Source organism: Hemicordylus capensis, chromosome 1, assembly GCF_027244095.1.
Source record: "Hemicordylus capensis ecotype Gifberg chromosome 1, rHemCap1.1.pri, whole genome shotgun sequence".
NCBI lineage: Eukaryota > Metazoa > Chordata > Lepidosauria > Squamata > Cordylidae > Hemicordylus > Hemicordylus capensis.
In genome coordinates, this window is record NC_069657.1 from 127,237,929 (window position 1) to 127,259,970 (window position 22,042).

Sequence of the window (22,042 nt, forward strand, 5' to 3'; positions counted from 1 at the left end):
CTTTTTTCAAGGCCATGTTGGCCCTACTGCATAACCTCGTGTGTTTCTCCCTCCCTTCAAACAGCCCACATGGAAAAGGTCAAAGGAAACGTAAAAGTAAAGTCAAGTTATGGAAGTAAGTGCAGTGCAGTCTAACATAACATGCTTAACCAAACACAAATATGCGATATAGCTTGTGTATGATAAATGGGCCAAACTGAGTAATGCCTTTGAGCATGACAGAATCACAACATATTGAGGCAGTTCTCACGATCGGTGAGACCTGCCATAACGGGGTTAGCGGGGAGAGCAGCTCCATTATGGAGCCGGTGGGGGCTTGGGAGTTTGGGGGCCATGTGCCCCCCCTGAAGTTCCAGCATGCTTTGTGCGAGTGTGCAGAGCATGCTGGAGAGACCCTTGAGCTGGGAGGCTGCTTTTTTAGCCTCCCGGTCGGGGGTCTCTTCGTGAGTTGCCGTGGCACGGAGCCATGCTGGAGCAACACACGATCCAGAAACACCAGTTATCGGAGTGCTCGCTCCGCTAACCTGGGCTAAAGGGAGGGCTTCGCAAGTAGGTTACCCACTTGTAAACCACCGGGCTCACCTGCGACCAGCAACCTGGAGAGAATCTATCTATGTGGTCGCTAAGAGTTGACACCGACTTCAATCAATCAATCAATCAATGTTTCTTGTGAAACAGAGAGTGGCATCACAGTAAAATCCTGTGATCCTTATTTGGATATGATCTGCATGATCATATCCAAAACATGAAGATTCGGAGAAGATCTGCAACATGATGGGTTTGTTGTGATTTTTGTTTTTGCAAGTGCCTGGCAAAAGGTGAGGCATTGCCCACAAAGTACTTTGTTCAACCGAAATGCACAGAGACCCTCAGTTCTGCCCCCAAACTAAACTAGCCTGTTTCACACATGCAGTGCATCACTACAGATAGAGCTTCTGTAATGGTCCTTGTTTGGGTCTACAGTATTTGGGGAAGGAGCTCATAGGATGTTGTTGCCTTCTATATCTCCAGACCCGATCTGCAACCTTTCAGCTGTGTGCTGGTAGGGATCGAGGCAGGGCGATGGGGATGTGATAATGTGCTAGCCACAATCTGGGTAGGATGACAGGGCCAACTGACATTGTTGATCAGCATTTCCTCTAAGGTGGAGAAAAAGAACATCCCATGCCATCCTACTCAGATTGCGGCTAGCACACAATCACTTTCTTGTCCCCTTACGTCGATTTTTGCTGACACCTCCTGGGAGTGCACACGGGTCTGAAGGGTGCTCCTCCTACTCAGCTTTTGATCATTGAAACCAGCCCATAGAATTATCCATTTGGTAGAAGCACTTCAGTCTGATTCTGCACAACCCTTTGCTCTATTGTGCATATTGTCTGATATTGATCAGGCCCTTGTAAACCATTATCTCGTTTTTAAAAATTAAGTAAAATCTACAATATGCAAATCTTATGGTACAGAAAGCCAGTGAAGTTTAGACCAAACAAAATAATTATACAATTCCTGTCCTGTATTTTTATTAGGAAATTAACAACTTCAAATTACAGCAGTGAACATCATTTTAAAAAACAGCTTCAATCATAACAGTTATCTTTTGATTTCCCATAAATTAGAATGCCCTGTAATCCCTGCTTACATTTTTAAAAAAGTTTCTACACCTTTCATAAATGTAACTACTGTACAACAGGGAGCAATTTAAAAGATATGCCACATTCTGTTTAATGAGGCACAGGAAGATGTGCTTTGCAATCCAGAGAAAGTAAATGAAATGTTTAAAATACAGCCTGGAAAGCTCAAACTACGACCTTTCATGCAAAGGCAGCCCTATCATGAGGCAAAGTGCAGCCTCAGGCAGTGGAATCTCTGAGTGCCATTAAGAGTGGCAGAGAGTGAGACAGTCAGATCTGTTTCACAGGACACAGTCCATTGGGAAGTTCTCTTGTGTAAGCTCCAATGAAAAGAAGCAGACCTGCACAACAAGATGGTGGCAATAGCAGGCATAGCCTAGTGGTTGGCAATGGAACCTCCAGCTGTGAGTTCAAATCCTCATGAATATGTTTTTGCCACAAGATTCTGTGATGGCTGCTGGCTTGCATAGCATTAAAGGAAGTTTAGACAAATATATGAAAGATAGGCCTACCAGTAAATGGAATCCCTAGGTTCAGAGGCTGTATGCCTCTAAATACCAGCTGCTGGGCAGTGGGGATGGGCAATAATGGGCAAGGCCTGTTATTGTAATAACAGGCAAGGACTGTTTCCCTCATGCCATGTTTGTGGTTTCCAGGAAGCATCTAGCTGGCTACTGCGGGACAAAGAATGTTAGATGAGATGGAAATTTGGTCTGATCTAGCTGGGCTCTCACAACGTTTTATGTTGTACTTGCATAGAAGAGAGTCCTGGTGGATTGTGTCCCATGTTCATTCATTACTGCCATTTTTTTTTTAAACCTCAGGCATTCAAGCAATTTGGGTAGGCTCTGTTTTTATGAAGTCACAGTGCTATTCATCAGTATCAGATTATCAAATTTGTTGTTAAATGTTCTGCAGTTCTGATGCCCTGCTCTAATGTTCAGTTCTAGCACAATATATATGAAGATTCAAGGAGTTGATTCACCTACTTGGTTTAAGAAACTTTATTTCATGTTGTTTTTAAAACAAAAATATGAAACATATGGGGGGTTAGGTACCATCACTGCAGTGCTAGGTCATGAATCTTTTTTTAAACACCTACACACACCCACACACCCAAGTTGATCTTGCTTCCGTTCTTTACAGAAAAGGAAAAAAAACAGAACTGAAGTATAAAAAGAAAATCCAATACATAATGTACAAAATTGTTTGAAGTATAACCATCACTACTATCACCAACACCAACACCATTATATTTAAAATTGCTGTTTTTTAAAAAAAGAGAATCCATGATTTTAAGCACCCAGTTTCCTGGTTTTAGGACATGACATTGCTTTTGAAACAGAACTGGTTGTGGTGTCACATTACTGGCTTCCTGCAACACTCATTTCCACACAAGATAAAAGATAAAATCTGATCCTGCACAAAAGGCCCTGCCAGCACAATTTCTTCAGAATCCTACATGTTCCCACTGAGGTTTTCCAGTCAGGACTCTAACAGTGCATTCTTGTCAAAAAATCATCTAGATCGTGCAGTAAATTCAGAATGCCCCTGGAATATAGCACAGATATAGCATAGAAGAGAGGGAGGGAGAATGTCACTTTAGGGGTGCCAATATAAATCCATAGAATGTGCTCAGTTTTGAGGACTAAGCTAAGGCCCACCAAAGGCAATGGACAATTCAGGCTCTTTGGGTATAAACACCTTCAAGTTCAGCATGCTCAGGACGATTTTGGAAAACACTCAGACATCAGTTTCTTATGCTGGAGCTTTGCTGCTCTACCTGTGCAAAGTATTTACCTGAACACTGTTCAGAGGAGAGCTGGTCTTGTGGTAGGAAGCATGACTTGTCCCCATAGCTAAGCAGGGTCTGCCCTGGTTGCATCTGAATGGGAGACTTGATGTGTGAGCACTGCAAGATATTCCCCTCAGGGGATGAAGCCGTTGTGGGAAGAGCAGAAGGTTTCAAGTCCCCTCCCTGGCTTCTCCAAGATAGGGCTGAGAAAGATTCCTGCCTGCAACCTTGGAGAAGCCACTGCCAGTCTGTGAAGACAATACTGAGCGAGCTAGACCAATGGTCTGACTCAGTATATGGCAGTTTCCTATGTTCCTATGGGTTAGCCAGCTCTCCACCAGGTATGAAATTGTCTATGAATGGCTCATTTGAGGGCTGCTTTACACAGGGGTGGAGCTACAACTGAGCAAACATGTCCACAGAAACACTCTGCCCTGCCTTGCCCTGCCTCAGGGGCCACCTAGCTCGCTTCCCCTGCCAGCCAGCTCGCTAGCCACTCCTGCTACTGCCCACCGCCATGCTCCTCCCTGTGATGTGCCACACTGCTCATCAGTGGTGGGCTGCACTCCTGCAGCTTGCTGCGAATTGCCAGCCATTTGGGTTTCCGATCTGAGGTAGCTGGGAACGAGGGTGCACACACTTAGCATTCCCAGGGTCAGAGCCAGCTGGAGTGTGGGCGAGAGGAGCATGCCTTCCCTGTTGCTGGGGGGAGGCCACTGCTGGAGTAGGGAGCCTGCCACCGTGGCAGAGCTGCCCATGAGAACACGGGCCACCAATGCCCTCCCTATGCTACTGGCTTTACACATTCACTTTTAACTGATAGACAATGCAGCACCATTGTATATATGTGCTAGGACTGTGATATCTGAAGTAACGCTAACTTTAATTGCCAATACACTACAGGCAGGTATTAGTGACTGACAGAGACATGTAGCTGCTTCAGACACTGGCTCTAATGTGTACCCACTAAAATACAATGCACTCTCCTTCAAGAAGAAAGTGCACATTCCATTTTTTATGGCAACAGAGAAAGAATGCTGTTTGGTGAAGATGGGCATAATGCCACAGGTTTTGCCCTGCGGGGTCACCAATATATGTGCGGTCTGCATCTCAGTTTAGGTTGAGATGCCTTCCTTCTGGCTGCCATAGTCAGTAAGTTAGGCCGCTCACATCTCCTTCCAGAAGTAGATTATTGAGCCAGAGGTGAATTGGTTATTTACTTAACTGGGTGGCGGCCCAGGAGGCCATCAATATAGGGCTGGTGGGTGAAAGTACTGCCAATGGACCAGGGCATGCAACTTGCCCTCCCACTCCCTCATAATACTGACATTCTGGTATCGTCACTTCCCAGCCCTTCTTACATACAACCTGCTTCTCTAGAATGGATTGTGGCTCTGCTGTGGCCAAGAAGACTTCTACTGTCACACTCCCACCCTTTACATGGAGTTTTTAAAGGAAGGAGGCACTGTGTAGGATAAGAAGCTTCCACTTTCCATCTGGATCGCCAGGGCCATTCCCAGATGGCAAATTTACTTTGCTTCACCACGGGAATGGTGGGTGTGCATTTGCACATTGGGTGGGTGGGTGGGATTAACCTCAAAATCTCTGTGGGATATTGAGCACTCCATACACAATTTAGGTTCCCCGCTGTGCATTGGAGCTTAGCCCAAATTATGCCCATGCTAAAAAGTTCCATTTTTTACAGTGGCTTTTTGGGATATTTCAAAGTACCCTGACATTCTTCTGAGATGTATGGCGGGGCCATAGTCGTAGAGCACCTTTTCGTAAGGACTCACTTTTTCCATTGGGGGAAAAAATTGTTTGGCGATCTTGCTGAATATCGTTCTATGCACCCACATGGTGCATTTTGTTTTCTTCTCTTAATAAAATTTATCTTTCCCCCCCCATTTGAAAAGTCTCCTGACTCCCAGTGGTACTTTATGGGGAACATAAAGTAGGCTTTTCTTAAAGCCTTACTTTTTTCTGTGTGTATGCTTTTTAACATTTGCTTGGTGATCTTGCGGAAAGTTGCATGCACCTGCATCTGCACAGTGTGGGTGCATACAATGTTCCGCAAGATCACCAAGCAATTGTTTTTTACAAACCCAGAAAAAAGTGAGGCTTTAAGAAAAGCCTACTTATATTCTTATGTGCCACTGGGAGTCAGGAGACTTTTTAAAAGGAGGGGAAAAGAGATAAATTTTATTAAGAGAGGAAAACAAAATGCACCATGCAGATGCTTAAAACGATGTTCCATTCTGGGAGTGGTACACCCTACAAGGACTTGAACGGTGCATGGTATGAAAGCTGCACAGAAAAAATCTGGAAGGAACCAACAGGAACCCTATTAAAGCAGCCCTATGTGAATGCGCCCCCACCCCTGTTTCTTCGAATTATCCTTATTGCACGTGTATGTGGCTAATATATTACCTCATGTTCTACTATACCCCACTTAATTCTGCAGTTAAGCCCGCTGTCTGGGAAAGGCCCAGGAATATTTCAGGCCACTCCGGCCCCAAGCTGCAACTCCCTTGCTAGTACCAAGTCTCTGATATGTTACCATATCTAAGTGCTATACTCAAGGACAATCATTGTTCTGCATTGAAAATAATAATAATAACAACAACAACAACAACAACAACAACAGAAATTGCTGGGATAAAGTTAAATCCCTTGCCACAGAAAGCCATCAGCAATGGTGCTTATTGAGTAGAATGAATTGTTTTTTATTTCTGTGAATTATTCAGCTGAAACATTCAGATACTTATAGAATTCAGTGCCAATTCACATGGCCTGTGGGGTTTCTTACAAACTGCACTGAAGCCCTCTTTCCCCCATATCGTTCCAATTTTAGTATATGTGCTGCCGAAGCGAGCACTGAAGCCCTCTTTTTCAGATTCCTTTTGATTCTGAGGGCTAGTTGATAAATGCATGCACATTACTTGATTACTCAGCACCTGATGAATCACAGCTGAATATGTGAACTGAAAAGCATGATGTTTGAGATGATGTGAGGCAACATGGACGTTCTGCCTGTGCCAGTGACCTGTTATAGCTTATTTGCACATGCTAGTTACTACTTTATGCTGCAGTCAGCAAATTATGAACATGTATGGGTGGACCAGACCAAGGTTTTCGGTGTGCACAAAGTGGTGCCACTGTTGAACTATCAGCCTCTGCTACTCGGTGAGGGAGGGAGACCTGATGCCCTTAGCAAGGGTGTCACAAGACAAAGGCATGGGGGATGCTACTTCAGCATGGTGTGCTGGAAGACGTGATTGCTGAATTGGTATTAGTGTCCACTGCAGGCTAACAGCATTGTCCCTGCTGGGGGTTGCTATTCACTTAGCAGTTGTGTGCTGGGCCCCCATGTTTCTGCCACTGTGTGGTGATACACTCTGGTAAAGGCACTGGGGCCCTCTCGCCCAGGCTAGTGTGCCTGGCACTGACAGCAAACTGCCACATAAACTGTGCACATGCACAGATGCGCATACACATGGGCAGACCATACACATTAGAACTCTTTTCTTAAGGTGGTTAAAATCTTGCCTCTAAAAATAAATACAAAGTGAGTTTCCAGGTGATTCCAGAATCTGTACTGCAGGGAGGTGGGGACAGGGGAGGACATGTGGAAAATAAGGAATCTGGCCAGCACTATCCATGCAGGATCGTTTTCTCTTTAATAAGTGCTGATTTTTATTTTCATAGAGCAAGGCTCATAGATGCATGAATGACTTATGCCCTTAGTTCCCTGATGCACAGAACAGTTCTGGGCATCATAGAGAAGCACTGCAATGCAACCATGCAGTCACCTCTGCTTTTAGCTAGCACTGCATCTTCATAAGGACTAATGGACGAAGTGCTTGTGTGTTTCAACACAGGAGGATACACGTGCTTCCCTTCAGACATTATGGAGGAGAGTGCTAGCTTCATGTAGAAGTGACTGCACATTTGGCTGGTGGGGCATCTCCATAACATCCAAAGCTGCTATGTTTTCCCCAGCTAGCAGTCTCAAGCCCTTGATCAAGAAGATCCAGTTACTCTAGACCTGTGCTTATTACAGTACATTGAGAAACAAACTAGAGCTAAAGACAATACAAAAACCGCAATGAATTTTCAAAGCTCCTTCAGGACAAGCATACACAGATGGTTGTGATAAATACTATATATAAATTCTTTGGCAGCAGTATGATTTCTTGTTTAAAATATTAATTTTTCCTATGCAATATTTTATTGTCCCCATGAAATCACCATATCTTACCAAAAATGTATATTGCTTTCTTTCACAAATGTTATCATTCTAGGCTAAAGCACTCATTCTTCCCTGAAGAAAAACAGTTTTTTAAAAATCTAGTCATTATCTTAGATTTATGTAACAGGCCAAAAATGAAAACAGGAAAAAAAAATCACTGAGTGAGCTCGTTCACATGATCGGGTGGGCGGGGCAGCTGGCAGGCAGTGGGGGTGGGGGAAGGCTGCTTAAGCTTACCTTCCCCCCAAACAAGCGATGGTTTGTTTCTGGGAGTGCGGACCATGCTCCCAGATGAGCAGTGCTATGTGTCTGTAGTGCGCAGCTCCAGAGGCCGGGACGATGTGTCCCAGCCTCCTTGGATCCCACAATTCATTGCATGACACGTGCAATGAGTTGGGGAGATTACCCCAGGAGATGGGTGCTCTAGTCTAAGCACCACGCGCTGTGTCCACTAGGGCTAAACATAGCCCCAGGGAACACACAACCCCAGAGCCCAGGTTAAGGGCTTTGCTCAATTAAAAATCCTAGCCAAGAGCTGGATTTTTAAATGGGGCTAGGCGGCTGCTCTGGTAGGATCAGGCCCATTACTTGGGCCTGTGGTTCTCACGCACAGCCTAACCCAGGCTGGGCTTCCCTAGCCTGGGTTAGGCTGCACGTTAGAACAGCCCCAATGTGTGCTCTTGTCATTTCCAAAAATGACGGTGGTAATTTTATGTTTATATAATACAACCAACATACTTTATTGTCCTTTAGAATCTAAATAGTAAAACTATACTGCTATCAGCAGAGTCATAAACAGAATACACACACTTCCATCTAAGTTCAAGTATCATTATGATTGAAGAGTCATAGGGTGCAATCCACCAAGCATAGCTGCTACAGAATGTTCAGACCATTTCAGTGGTGCTCATGAAGGACTTCAGCACCTTGCCTGCAACAGCAGTACTCGATAGACAGGGCACATAAATCTGTTGACCTTTTGCCTGAATTATTGCCATCTATTCTTTTTGGTCTTTCAGTGTAATGACAGATTGCACTAGCATGATCTACTCACAAAAGAAAAGAAAAAGAGTAGAACTTATAAAGGTACCACATTTAAAAAACAACACAGTGCAGGTTTTAAGGTTTTGTGGTTGTCTCAGTGATTGCTTTTGGAAGAATGCATCTGAGGTTAGTAACATTTGTTTAGTAGACTTGTTTAATTCTTGTATGGCTGATTATGAGCTTTAATTTATCTCCACCCCCCCCCATCACGATTCAAAACATTCAGAGTCAATTAAAAGGAAGGAAATGGATCTCTATTGCATCAGGAAACGTCATCCTGGATGCTCCTCGGAACTGTCAGTTGCTCATAAGTAGGAAGAGTGTTACTAGATAGAAAGAGATCAGTGCTGACATTGTTCCTGTGAGATGATTTGTTGCTGCCTTGGTTTCCTTGCTGGCCAGAAACCAGGTGATGAAGCAGGTCTGTGATGACGTTCAGCTTCTGGTCCATTTGGGTAATCTACAAAGACAAACAAGACAGCCACTCAGTATCAGAATTTGAGAATGATAAGGTTGTAGTACAAGGTAGATATTTTTTTAATGGCTCTTCTAGAATTAGCACAGATCCATGCAAGTTGACACTTCTTGGGCTCTTCGATGGAAAGATCAAGCACCTTGTTCCCTCATAGACTCTCACAGATAGACAACATGCAATACAGGTGAAACTCGGAAAATTAGAATATTGTGCAAAAGTCCATTAATTTCAGTAATGCAAATTAAAAGGTGAAACTGATATATGAGACAGACACATTACATGCAAAGCGAGATAAGTCAAGCCTTAATTTGTTATAATTGTGATGATCATGGCGTACAGCTCATGAAAACCCCAAATCCACAATCGCAGAAAATTAGAATATTACATGGAACCAAGAAGACAAGGATTGAAGAAAAGAACAATATCGGACCTCTGAAAAGTATACAGTATACTGTGCTTGATTGGCCAGCAAACTCGCCTGACCTGACCCCATAGAGAATCTATGGGGCATTGCCAAGAGAAGGATGAGAGACATGAGACCAAACAATGCAGAATTGCTGAAGGCCGCTAATGAAGCATCCTGGTCTTCCATAATACCTCATCAGTGCCACAGGCTGATAGCATCCATGCCACGCTGCACTGAGGCAGTAATTGCTGCAAAAGGGGCCCAAACCAAGTACTGAATACATATGCATGCTTATACTTTTCAGAGGTCCGATATTGTTCTGTTCTTCAATCCTTGTCTTCTTGGTTCCATGTAATATTCTAATTTTCTGGGATTGTGGATTTGGGGTTTTCATGAGCTGTACGCCATGATCATCACAATTATAACAAATTAAGGCTTGACTTATCTCGCTTTGCATGTAATGCGTCTGTCTCATATATCCGTTTCACCTTTTAATTTGCATTACTGAAATTAATGGACTTTTGCACGATATTCTAATTTTCCGAGTTTCACCTGTACAAACATAACCAGCTTCTAAAACATACAACTGCTTAGCAATGACTTCCAAAGCTCTGCCTAGATTAACATGCCTTCGTCACCTCCATCAGAGAATACTTGGGGCAGGTTGGGCTTGGGGAAGTTCCAGCAAAAGGAAGTAAACAACCTGTCCCTCCCATTTATGTTATCTCATTGATTGTGTCAGGACACACTCGCCGACTTACAGTGCAGTGAAACATAGGTGTCTGGTGTTTCACCCTCACTGCTGCTGCATGTGTCTAAACCTTGTCTGTGCTGTTGCAGAACAGCCCTGTTCTGCTGCACCTTAACGTTACACAAGTGCCGTGGTGTGATGCAATGTCCACTGGAAATAACATACTGCACTGCACAATTGTGCTAGTGTAACTTTAAGCTGCAGCAAGGCTGTTCCGCAACAGTGCGGGCAAGGTTTAGACACACAGAGCAGCAGGGCGATGCTCAACTGCCTGTGTTTTGCTGCACTGTATATCAGTGACTATCATAGGGGTACATCTGCACATACATTCAAAGAAAGCTCAGTTCAATGGTTTTTTCAAAGTACCATGGCACCACTACAAAGTTTTCAGTGTCAAGTTGCATTGAAAAACAAGCAATCTGTGCACTCTTTGAACATAGGTATAGGCCATGGGCTGTGGGAGAGCTGGTGTCCTAGCTCCAGTTCTCCAAGCTTGGTATCAGAATGAGTTGTGCCCCCTGCTGCAGGTAGGGTTGCAAATGGTACGCCTAACCCCAACCTCCCATATGCAGCCAAAGCTCAAGAACGGGGTTTCAAAAGGCAACACTTTCCTTTGGCCTGGGGCCTGGGCTGCAACCTGGCCTGGGCTACAAAAGCCCTCTAGCATGAGGGGGGGAAATGTGGATAAATGGCAGATCATGCTTGAGGATATTTAACCTATTAAAAATAAGAAACCTATTTCCCTGTATCTATATGGAAAGTCCAGATCTTGTGGGATTGGCTCAAACCAATCAGAAGCAGTCTTAGAACAGAACAAGCCACATTCTGAACAGCTCAGGTCATCCTCTAGATCAGAGAGACATGTGCCTCTGTATGCAGGATGTTCTCTCAAGAGAAGCCAGCAAGCTGTGGCAGCTCTCTGACTGCAGTAGGGAGGGGCAAATCCCATAATAATCAGGGACACTAAGATCCCAGGGCAGTGGGAGGCACTGCTGCAGGCCGGGAAACACATGTGAGTAAATGTCTGACCTCCGCTCTCCAGACACTAGATCCCATGAACTGGTCATCAGCATTTATCTCTTGTGTATAATTAAGACAATTAATCTATTGCAATATTGTGGACACAGATTGCTGCAGGACTGTGAATAACAGAAAAAGACTTTAAGGACGTTCACACGGCCTTCTGCTGGGAGAAGAGGGTGGGCGGGGGAAAGGCAGGAGAGCACCTACCTTACCCCCAGATGATCCAGTGGTGGTTTTAGCTGCATGGCTCATGCACCTGCACAAGTGGCACTACTGCAAGCTATGTAGCATTCTGGAGGCTGGGAAAATGCATCCAGGACCCTAGATATCCCACAATGCACTGCACGATGATGGGATTGAAAATCTAGGTGCCTGGCTCTGAGTATGTTCGGGCTGCATTCACACAACTGGGGACCTGGTTAAAAGGAAGTGCTTGCACCCTTTAACTTATGCAAAAGCAAGGGTAAATTTCTGGGCTCCCTGGCAGGGATAGGCCTCAATCTTGGCAATTCACATGAGCAGCCCTCAGACACCATGTTCTGAACTCATTCAGTACAAGCTACAGGGAACCAGCAGAGACAAACCATAAAAACATGCAAAATGAACTTTTTAGTGGCTGCCTATATGCACTCCAACATCTACATACATGCCATACAGAATTAGATCACACATCCAAATCAGGCAGCCAGAAATGTAAGGAGATTGCCGGGGTGTGTGTGTGTGTGTGGGCAGGACCCAAATAAGCTAAGGAACACTGATCAATCCTCTTAATTTTTCAAAACAGACAAAGCCAAGGAGGAAAAAGTGTATACGGCCTGCATGCAGCACTGCAGTGGTACGGGGGGAGGGGGCAAAGGGAAGAAGCCAAAATCAAATCCAGCTTCCCATTGCTTCTTCTACCACCCTCTTTCTATCTCATATTTCTGTCTCATATCATAGAGTCCATCACTAGACTCAAAAGCAAACAGTATTGTCCATGGAGAGCAGCACCAGATATGGCGCATACTCCGAATATTATTTATCAGAAAGGAAAAAAGACAAACTTTTTTTGTTCCACTTAGAAAACTCCACCAGTTCACACTTCTCAGAGGCTGAGCATTTCAGCAACATTACATTATTTTACTTTGCTTTCATTTCGTTTCTATCCTGCCCTTCTTCCAAAGAGCTCAGAATGGTGTACTTGATTCACTCCCTACAACACAATCAGGTAGATTCGGCTGAGAGTGACTTGCCCAAGGCCACTGAGTTGCAAGGCTGAATGGGGATTTGAACCCAAGTACATTATTGAAGTACACTCATAGGATGAAGATAAATTACAATTCAAGAGGCTCATTCACATGTCGGAGGAGCGCCCAGCCAGGAGAGGAGAGCTATATGTGCTCCTGATTGATGGGCACATAAATGCAAAAAGCATGGTGGGAGGAGAGGCGAGAGATTGTGTGGGGTAGGATGGGCACGGCCAACCCACATTCTATCCCTAGCATTTTACCAAAGGTAAAAAGAGTGCGCACAGCTCTCCTAACCTGGTTGGGTGTTCGACCCTGTTTAGGTGTAGAAGGGAGAAAACCGTTATGAAGCCTTTTGTCCGACAGTGAATGGAGAAAATGTTTATCAAGAGAATTCAAAAATCATGATGAACAATGAGCAGATCTATACACCAAACGGAGAAGGTTTGCTGCCTCGTTCATTGTTTGTGCACCATGTTAAAATGTGGAGTTACATGCCTGGAGCAAATAGTTGTAATGCCAGAGTAAAAGCTGGCATGACTCAGAAACGGACCCCTTTGGATATGATCTACAATCTCAAAACAAATGCTGGTAACTGGGAAAGAGAATTCAGCACTGGCGAGAGAGTGTCTGTTGGGAAGAGTGGATTTTTCACAATCCCAGCAACAAGGGATTTGTGGTCCCTCAGGAACTGAATAGCAGTATGGAGAGTATGTTTAGCCCCTGTTGCCTTCCTTTGTTCTTAAGGCATAAGAGAGCATGGGAGAAAAGTCTGTACCAGGATTTACTTGGCATGAAATAGTTTACCCCTCTCTTTCCCTCCTCTGTGCTGGCTGGCACTTTTAAGAATGGAGGGCAGAATAATAGCCCTACTAATTCCTTGCCAGTCACATAGGAAAAGATGCCTTTTATCTCAGAATGGATGCTGTGGACAATGCATTGCAAGGGCACCTTAACTTGGCTTAATCTTGTTTCTAGTGATAATAGGAGCCTAAAATGGCAGAGACACCACTGTCAGATGTGAACGACTTTTGCTGGTATGACAAACTATGAAAGCTAAAGAAAGATGACAGAAATAATTACTCAGTTATGGAACCGGTGCCACAAGGACTCAGTCTGATCTTTGGAACAACCCCCAGTCAGAAGGACTACCTGGCTATGCACCTTGGCCGCCTTCTCTCACATGAGCAAGACACAGCTCTTTAACCCTTTCTTCATAATATGAGCAGCAACAGACACTTGAAGCAGAAACCTTTATTACACACCTCTTGAACTCCCTCACCTGTGTGAACAAAAACATAGGCTCTGAGGTACCCCAAGGGGAGAACTCTGCCAAAGCATCTGTTTCTGTTCATATGGGAGGAAAGGCTTGTGTGACCCTTTGTGCTTTGCTCTGACTGAGTCAGTGGGTGAAGTCAAGGTTGCTAGCCCTTCAGTCGCTGCTGAATTCAAAAGATGCCCCTGTTAAAAATTAGTTGCCAACCAGGGATCAAGATTCTGGCTACAGCGAGGCGTCTCACCCCCACTCTCCCCCAAGCAAATGTTGTGAGAGGTGCCAGGACTGCTAGAAATCCAGCTAGAGTGGAATCAATTTATCCACGTCTGGTTATCGTCCAAGTATCATTCAGGACAGTAAAAGATAATAAGACTGAGCAGAATGTCAACAAACCTGGAAAATTTCAAATGCGGCTCAAATATTTTTCAACCAAAAGAGAATACTGTTTTTGTCAAATGATTTGGACACTTGCTGGGGAAGCAGATACAGAGACCACAAAAATACGAGGTGCTGGTGGATGCATTACAGCTGGGCTTTCTTCCTCCTCCTCCCCCTGCACCAAATGCAAGACAAAGGCTACAGTCCTCAAACCACTCACTCCAGAATAAGCAGCGAGAGAATTGTGGCTAAAATACTCCATGGTATAGAATCAAATACTAGTGAAGTGGGACAGAAATGACTATTTATATTGTAAAAATAAAGTCAGTAGCACAATGGACAAAATCATAAAAACACAAAAAAGAGAATACTTGGTCTTCAGAAAGTGCAAGAACAGGTTACTTATTTGTAATTTAAGTTTTTCAGGTAGTTGTCTGTGCAGTGACACTAAGAGGATCTATGCCTCCACAGAGCACCCTATGGAAAATTCCAGAGCTCTAACCAACATTTTTGATGAGAGTCGTGCCCACAGGTGTACCTAGGTAATTTTGGAGCCTGGACCTAAAGGGCTCTGGAGCCCCCCCACCGACTGAGGCTATTCTCATGCGCAGTGGGAAATGGGCTAAGGGAGCCCAGAGCAGCTCCCACTGCGCATGAGAACCTCTAGGAGCTGTGCAGCTCCTGGTGGCAGCAAACCCTCTTGGGTAGCCTGCCACTTAACTGGGTTTCAGCCGCAGGAGCGCCCCAAAAGTAGGTTAATTGCTCATGTGTCGCTGTGCTGTGGCTCTGTGCCGCAGCGACTCACGAGTAGCCCCCTGACTAGGAGGCTACAACAAGATTCCTGGCATCGGGGGGCTCCCCAGAATGCCCTGCACACTCGCCCAGGTCATTGTGGGACTTCCGGAGGCCAGGAGGCCCCTGAACCCCTCTGCCCCAACCGGCTCTGTGATGGAGCCGTTAATTGTCTGGGCAGCCGATCCGACCACCCAGGGAGGGCTTCCTTCTTGTGTGCGGGGAGAGTGGGTCAAGTCCGCTTGCCCTGCAAACCCCATTCAGGAGGTAAGTTCAGGAAACCCCATTCAGGAGGAGAGCCATGCAGTAAGACTCTCGTGTGGAGAGCCTTACTGTGACATACACAGTATTTTTAAAACATGGGTTCTTGAGGGCACACACAGCAAACTGAACTCACAAGAACATAATAATATAAAATAGGTATATTTATGCAAATAAGCATTAGCAGAAACATTTCATCACAACTTAACATATTCCCACTCCACATATCCCCCCCCCGCCATCTTTAAAGCAGAGGTCATGCTCGACCGCCGGGCACAGTGGCAGGTCAGTGCCATCCAGGACAGACTAAGGAGTATTTGGAGGGCCCCGGGGGTGTGGAGGTCCTGGACTTTGGCCCAGAGGTCCAGGGGTAGGAGTGCCTCTGGCCATGCCTCTTCTTTGAGATAAGGGTCATGCACAACACTTTCTTGTTCAGTTCCTTTTAACTGCCACTAAGTATTCACACATAAATGTGAACACCAGTATTGGGGAACAACATGTGACTGCAATGAAGACCACTCAAAGAAGGTACAGGAAAGCAACCTGTTCTTCTTCTTCATGGTCTTTGTGCAGTCACACTCATGTTTATAACATGAAACAAGTCCTATGAAACAGGTCCTACATAGCCTAGGACAAGCAGCAACCTTGCCCTATGCCCCTTCGATGCCTCACAGTTTGTCTTGGTGTGCTTTGACACTTCGCAATCTGTCACAGTGATTCCACCCACAGTTGTTTTCAACATCTACCTAAAAGCTTTGCAGAACTTCTCATTGGATCACAGGATGCTTCCTTGTGATCCAACCCATCAAAAGAACAGACTCCATACAAATCTCTGTTATGAAGTTTCTGCTTGAACATCGCAGGGTGATAGAAAATAGTGTTGTGTCTAATGGCCCTTGTTTATCCACATGCTGAGGACCAACTACTCATTATATCATTGTATCTTTTGCTCTGTTTGCTTTCTTTAATTGAAAGTAGTCTCTGAAGATGCAAGGTTCAGCAGAAGATGAATAAAGGGCTTCTTAACTCTCTCCCATACAGCTATTTTGCAGTTCAAAATGCTCTTGCAGACAAAAGGAAGCAGGGAGGAGAGGGGATTTTGAGCAGAAAAATGACTGGAAGGGATAAGATTAAGCAGCCCACCCCCCCATCACTCCTCCTCTGCAAATTACAGAGGTTGCTGTCAGTTTAAAAAAGAAAATGGCAGAGAAAAAATAAAGTCCATAGTGTGTATTGTGTACTTTGGCCTTGAGATATAGCCAGAAGAAGAAGAAGCCACATTAAAGACTAACATATGAAAGGTGGTATGACCTTCAGTAGACAAAGGTCCACTTCACCAGCTGGATGAAGTCCTCAGGAAAGAGCCTCTTGCCTACAAAAGTGCATGCCATGATATAATTGTTCGGCTTTAAGATGCTGCAGGACTTTCTGCAGCTTTTGGCATAAGAGAGCTACACTCTGTCCCTACCCCATTCCTGGCAGATGAGCAGAGCCCCCATTTGGCTCTGCTAACTAACACACACACACACACACACACACACACACACACACACACACACACACACACAGCAGTTGTGGGCTCCTTATTGCCTTAATGAACTGGGTCTTCCAAGGATCAAGGGAATGCATTGCACTTCCAGTAGAGAGGCAGCCCCAGGTACACCAGCAGCTCTCTTCTGACTGGCCCTTCTAGCCATAGAACTCTCTGACAAACATGGCCACTGGCTGCCAGGGTCTTCTTAAATCAGGGATTTCAGCACACTATTGATAGAGGGCAGTTGTGATTCCCCACCCCCCACCTTGGTAAAGAGCAAGGTAAAGAAGTTGAGCTGCTCACCTTTGAATGGGCTGGGTAGGTGGGCATCTGGCTCTATTGCCTCTTACCTTCTAGTTCTTCTTAGTCATGTGAAAAACCTTAATATATGTCTGTCCACACACAATGTTACCCCACAATGAACTGTAGTGTCCTGACAAATACTGTATACTAAGTCAGAAGAGTGTTAGTCTGCTGTGGCAAAAACTACAGCAAGTATAGTGTCATATTTCTTAAATGAAGTTAAATTATATTTAATGTACCTTATGTTAAGTGTACCTTACATTTCCCTATGAATCAGGCTTTCAAACACATTTGCTTGATTAGAAAATTAGCTACAATGCCAGAAATGTAATAAAAGCAAGGCAGACATAAAGAAGTGCTGACTCTGCTGTAATGTCAGCTCCTCTGGACAGCTCTGAGCCTTTCTGTAAAAACAGCAGATCATACTAATAAAATATAAAAATAATTCAAACTGATTTGCTTCTTTCATGTAAAATGCCAGAGAGAGCAATTTTTGGCAGATGCATGTGTCATTCAAAAGAGGCCTGCAATGTTTACACAATGAGATTATTTAGAGCTATAATTTACATTATTTTATTTTAGTTGTTCAGTAACATCTCATGGTATTTTGAAGCAGAATGATTCAACCTTGAAAACCATATTTTTGTGCAACAAATCAATGTACATCCCTTTTGCCTGCCAAATCAAATTTTGCCCTGAGACATGGGCAGATGCTATGATGTACATTCCAGCTTCTATTACTTACGGCACATATATGAGCTCTACTGCTTAGATAGCTTTTTCTTCCCTAATCCAAGGGTTATATTCTCAACTGCAGCTGAATGTTCTCAGGATGGTATTTTGGTATGAAAGTAGATGGTTTGCCACATTACCTCTAATTTAAAATGAATTTCTGTCTCACTGGGCCAATGACTTTGGGTGGGGAAGTGGGCTGGGATATGAACTTATCCATATAACTGAGAATGCTTCCCCCTCCCTGCATACAGCAGCATATCTAAAAGGCAGAAGTGCCCAAGATTCATAGGAGCATACCAAAGGCTGATGAGGTATGCCACTTGAGTAATCAACTGCTATGAATCAATCCAGACAAATACATTTGAATTAACCTCTTTGCTAAGTATTCTCAGTGCCTACAAAAGGACTATGCAATTTATAGGATATGCCAGATACTGTGCTTGCATGGATTCTGTGTTTAGAATTCAAATGAATAGGTCATTCGCTGCAGCCACCAAATGGTAACTTTTAAAAGGAAAAGTCCTTTTGAAAAGAAATATGTTTGCAAGACTCGCAAGCCCTGAGAGCCAAAACAACAAAGAGAGCCCTTTCTCAGGATCGCATGAGAGGGAGGCAGGGCAGGTGGCAGGGAAGGCAGCAGAAGCTCACCTTCCCTGCAGACGATCTGGCTGCCGGGTCTGGGAGGCTCAGGGTAGGCGATCCAATGCATGCAGACGATCCATGGTTTCCTCCGGTAGTGCGGAGGTGTGGGGGTTAGGACGTGTTGTCTTGGCCCCCAGAACTCCTACAATGCACCATGCAAGTGTGCAGTGCATTGTGGGGATACCCCCAGCCACGGGCAGGCACCCATCAGTGTTGCAGCATTGGCTGAAAACAGCTGACACTGCACATGATTTTAAAAAACCAACCAACCAGGGATAAGGGAGCGCTCATTCCCTGAACCTTGTTTAGGAGGCGGGTCCCACAATAGGGTTAGGCGGCGCTGGCTTGCTGGGATTGGGCCCAATCCCAGCAGTTCTCATGCACAGCCTAAACCAGCAGTTTGGGCTGCAAGTGAGAACAGCCTCAGTCATGGGGCACTTTACAGACAAGCACATTTATTTTAGCATAGGTTTTTGTGGAGTGGAGGAGACTACTTCATCAGATGCATGAAGTGCTATCTGCAGTTGTCAAGCATCTATGTATATGCAGATGGAGAAAGAGAAAGGGGAAGAGTGGGGTCAAAGAGCTATGGAATGAAAGAAGTACAGTCTGTGACAATTTTTAGGTAAAGCTCAAATAGGGGAGATAAGCATGATGATTCTCAACAGCAGTAATAGCAGACAAAGCAGTCTCCATTGCTTTGCTAAGTTAGTTAACATGTGTAATGAGACAGATTCTCATCCATTGTTCTTAAATAGTGGACCCAGACCTGTGAATGATGAGATCAAAATGCCAGAGGTACACTCACTCACTCACTCACTATTCTTTCATGAAAGTTGAAATGTATGACAAAAAGCACAGTGCTAATTTAAATCAGCAATAATTAGCTATTATAAATTCTTCAGGCTGAACTAAACTATTTCACATATCTAACAAGACAGGAAACCGCTTGTCTTTGTTCAGGCCCAAACAGAAATAGAGCTTCTGATAATTTCTAATTCAGGAGTTTCATGGTGGAATTTCCCTTTAAAGTTCCTTTGTTATAAAATGGGGACTTTCAGGTTAGCAGCAGAGTGTTCTGGGAGACAGAAACGAGTGGAAAATCCTCCTGTTTCCAAATGTTGCGGCTCATTTCTTAATTTTTTAGTGCCGTTGTGTCCATTTATTCTTTTGTGTAGCAACTGACTTGTTTATGCAAAGTAAACAGCAGAAGGGCATTGTTGGCAGGTGGCAGAATATATCACACTGGAGGGTGAACAAATGAATGGCCCCTGATGGTATAGCTGATGTTGTTTGGTCCTATAGGTAATACTGTCTGAGTGGATATGGGAACAGAACTGACATCTGGGTTTGTTGCACGGTCTAGCTAGCCCTGTGTTGGTATCTCTGACATGCAGGCTGTTGTTCCTGGTTAGTAGCTGCTTCAGGGTTGGGGAACTGCTTGTAAGCAAGGGCAGGCCTACCTCCTAAGGTCTCCAAGAGGGAAATAACCTTGTCAAAGATGGGCTGTAGGTCATTTGTGAAGCAGGTTTAGGAGTGGTTTTAGCTGGAAGCTGTAGGTGATAACAAGTGGCATTCTGTCACTTTCTCTTCTAGGCCTGTCCTATGATAGTTTATTCCTGGTTACCAATCTGACCCTGTCAATCTGTTTTTCTTTTTCTTTCCCCCACTTCATTTGGTGGGTAACACACTTTTAGGACTGCCTGGCACAAACAGGTCTGTGAGCTCCCTTCTGATGAGCTGGAATAAATACGGTTATATCATAGGGCCTGGTTGCAGACAGTGGATTGTATGGGATGTCCTGGGTGGAAGCCAGAAGCATGCAGATATGGGTATTGGTCAATGGTTGCCAGTATAAAGTGGTGCATTGTATGTGTATTTGTTGTTTCATAGTAGTGGCCAGAAAATGAACCTGCTGCATTGACATGGTGGTGATGGGGTGAAAGTTGTTTAAGTCCTGGTGGAATTTCTCAACAGTCCCCTGCCTATGGGTCCAGATAATGAAGATGCCATGGATGTATCTTAGGCAGAGAAGAGGCCTTTGGAGACAGAAGCTGAGGAAGCATTGCTCTAAGCCAGCCATGAAAATGTCGGCATATGGTGGAGCCATGAGAGTGCTCATTTGGGGACACTCATATCTTCAGGACAAGTGCCATTCACCTGAAGATACGAGTTGTCCCTAAATCTGAAATAATTGTGGGTGAGAACAAAGCAAAAAGGCTTGGTAGCCACAGTAGTATCATTAGGAATGATATTTCTGATAGCTTGTAGTTCATCTTTGTGGGGAATGTTGCTGTATAGTGTCTCTACATCTATGATTGCCAGGATGGTGTTCTATGGGAGATTCAGTAGTGTCCTGCAAATAGCTAAGAGTGCTAGTTGCATGTGGTCTATAGAGCTTGACAACCCTACTGTGATAGCGCCCCTGCCTGAAACAATAAGGTACCCAGGAGAGCTCAGTTCAATAGGTTTGGGACAATACACAGAAGATCTGTGGTCAAGGTTCCTGTCTTATATCAGTGCATACTTGCTCCTGCACATCTATAGGAAATCCCTTTATCGAGTTATGTAGTTCCTTCTGGTATTTCTCAGTGGGATCTGTGGATATGACTTTCTGAGTGGGATCTGTAGATATGACCTGAAGTGTAAGATGCTGGAAAGCTGCCTTTCAGTTTCTTGTATGTACTCTAGTTTCTTCATGAGCTCTGAGAGGTAACTTTTGCTGCATGTTTATTGTCACTGTTGATTTCCCATCTCACTAAATGGATAATTCTACAGTCCATATGAAAAGTGGCAGCATCTGTTTCATTTTGCCTCAGATTTGCAGGAGGGAGGGAGGGAAGGAAGGAAGGAAGGAAGGAAAGAAGGAAGGAAGGAAGGGACAAGGAACAGGGGGAGATTAAGAAAAAAATGAAAATGCTATGGCAAGAAGTAAAATGGGTACTTTTTTTTTAAAAGGATGCAGCACTTGGAGGACTTGATACTGATTATAAAGCACAAAGCATATTGGCTGAGGCTGGGAAACCAGATACTGGTAGGAACAGCAGATATTAGGGGTTTGTTGATGACACAGTTATCACATTGTCACTGAATATTATTACATGGACATATTCCATGGGCCTCAGACTCAGTAATGCTCGGCCCAGTCCATAGGTGTTGGAGTTTATACCTGTCAGCAACATCAGAGCCCCAGAAGGCTGGGTTTCCCATTCATTCATTCATTCATTCATTTAACATAGGAACATAGGAAGCTGCCATATACTGAGTCAGACCATTGGTCTATCTAGCTCAGTATTGTCTTCACAAACTGGCAGCGGCTTCTCCAAGGTTGAAGGCAGGAATCTCTCTCAGCCCTATCTTGGAGAAGCCAGGGAGGGAACTTGAAACCTTCTGCTCTTCCCAGAGCGGCTTCATCCCCTGAGGGGAATATCTCGCAGTGCTCACACATCAAGTCTCCCATTCAGATGCAAACAGGGCAGACCCTGCTTAGCTAGGGGGACAAGTCATGCTTGCTACCACAA

The 22,042-nt window shown here is 44.5% G+C and overlaps 1 protein-coding gene across 6 annotated transcripts in view; it reads right to left on the bottom strand.

The window, feature by feature from the left end:
• Positions 1-5,490: 5,490 nt before the first annotated feature.
• KCNQ1 (potassium voltage-gated channel subfamily Q member 1) overlaps positions 5,491-22,042 on the bottom strand; it is a 498,864-nt gene continuing 482,312 nt past the window's right edge. For all 6 annotated transcript variants that reach the window (XM_053280897.1, XM_053280886.1, XM_053280881.1 and 3 more), the window contains one exon: positions 5,491-9,179. In XM_053280897.1, the coding sequence (XP_053136872.1) occupies positions 8,982-9,179 (198 nt within the window). In that variant the 3' untranslated portion in view covers positions 5,491-8,981. The remainder of the gene's footprint in view (positions 9,180-22,042) is intronic.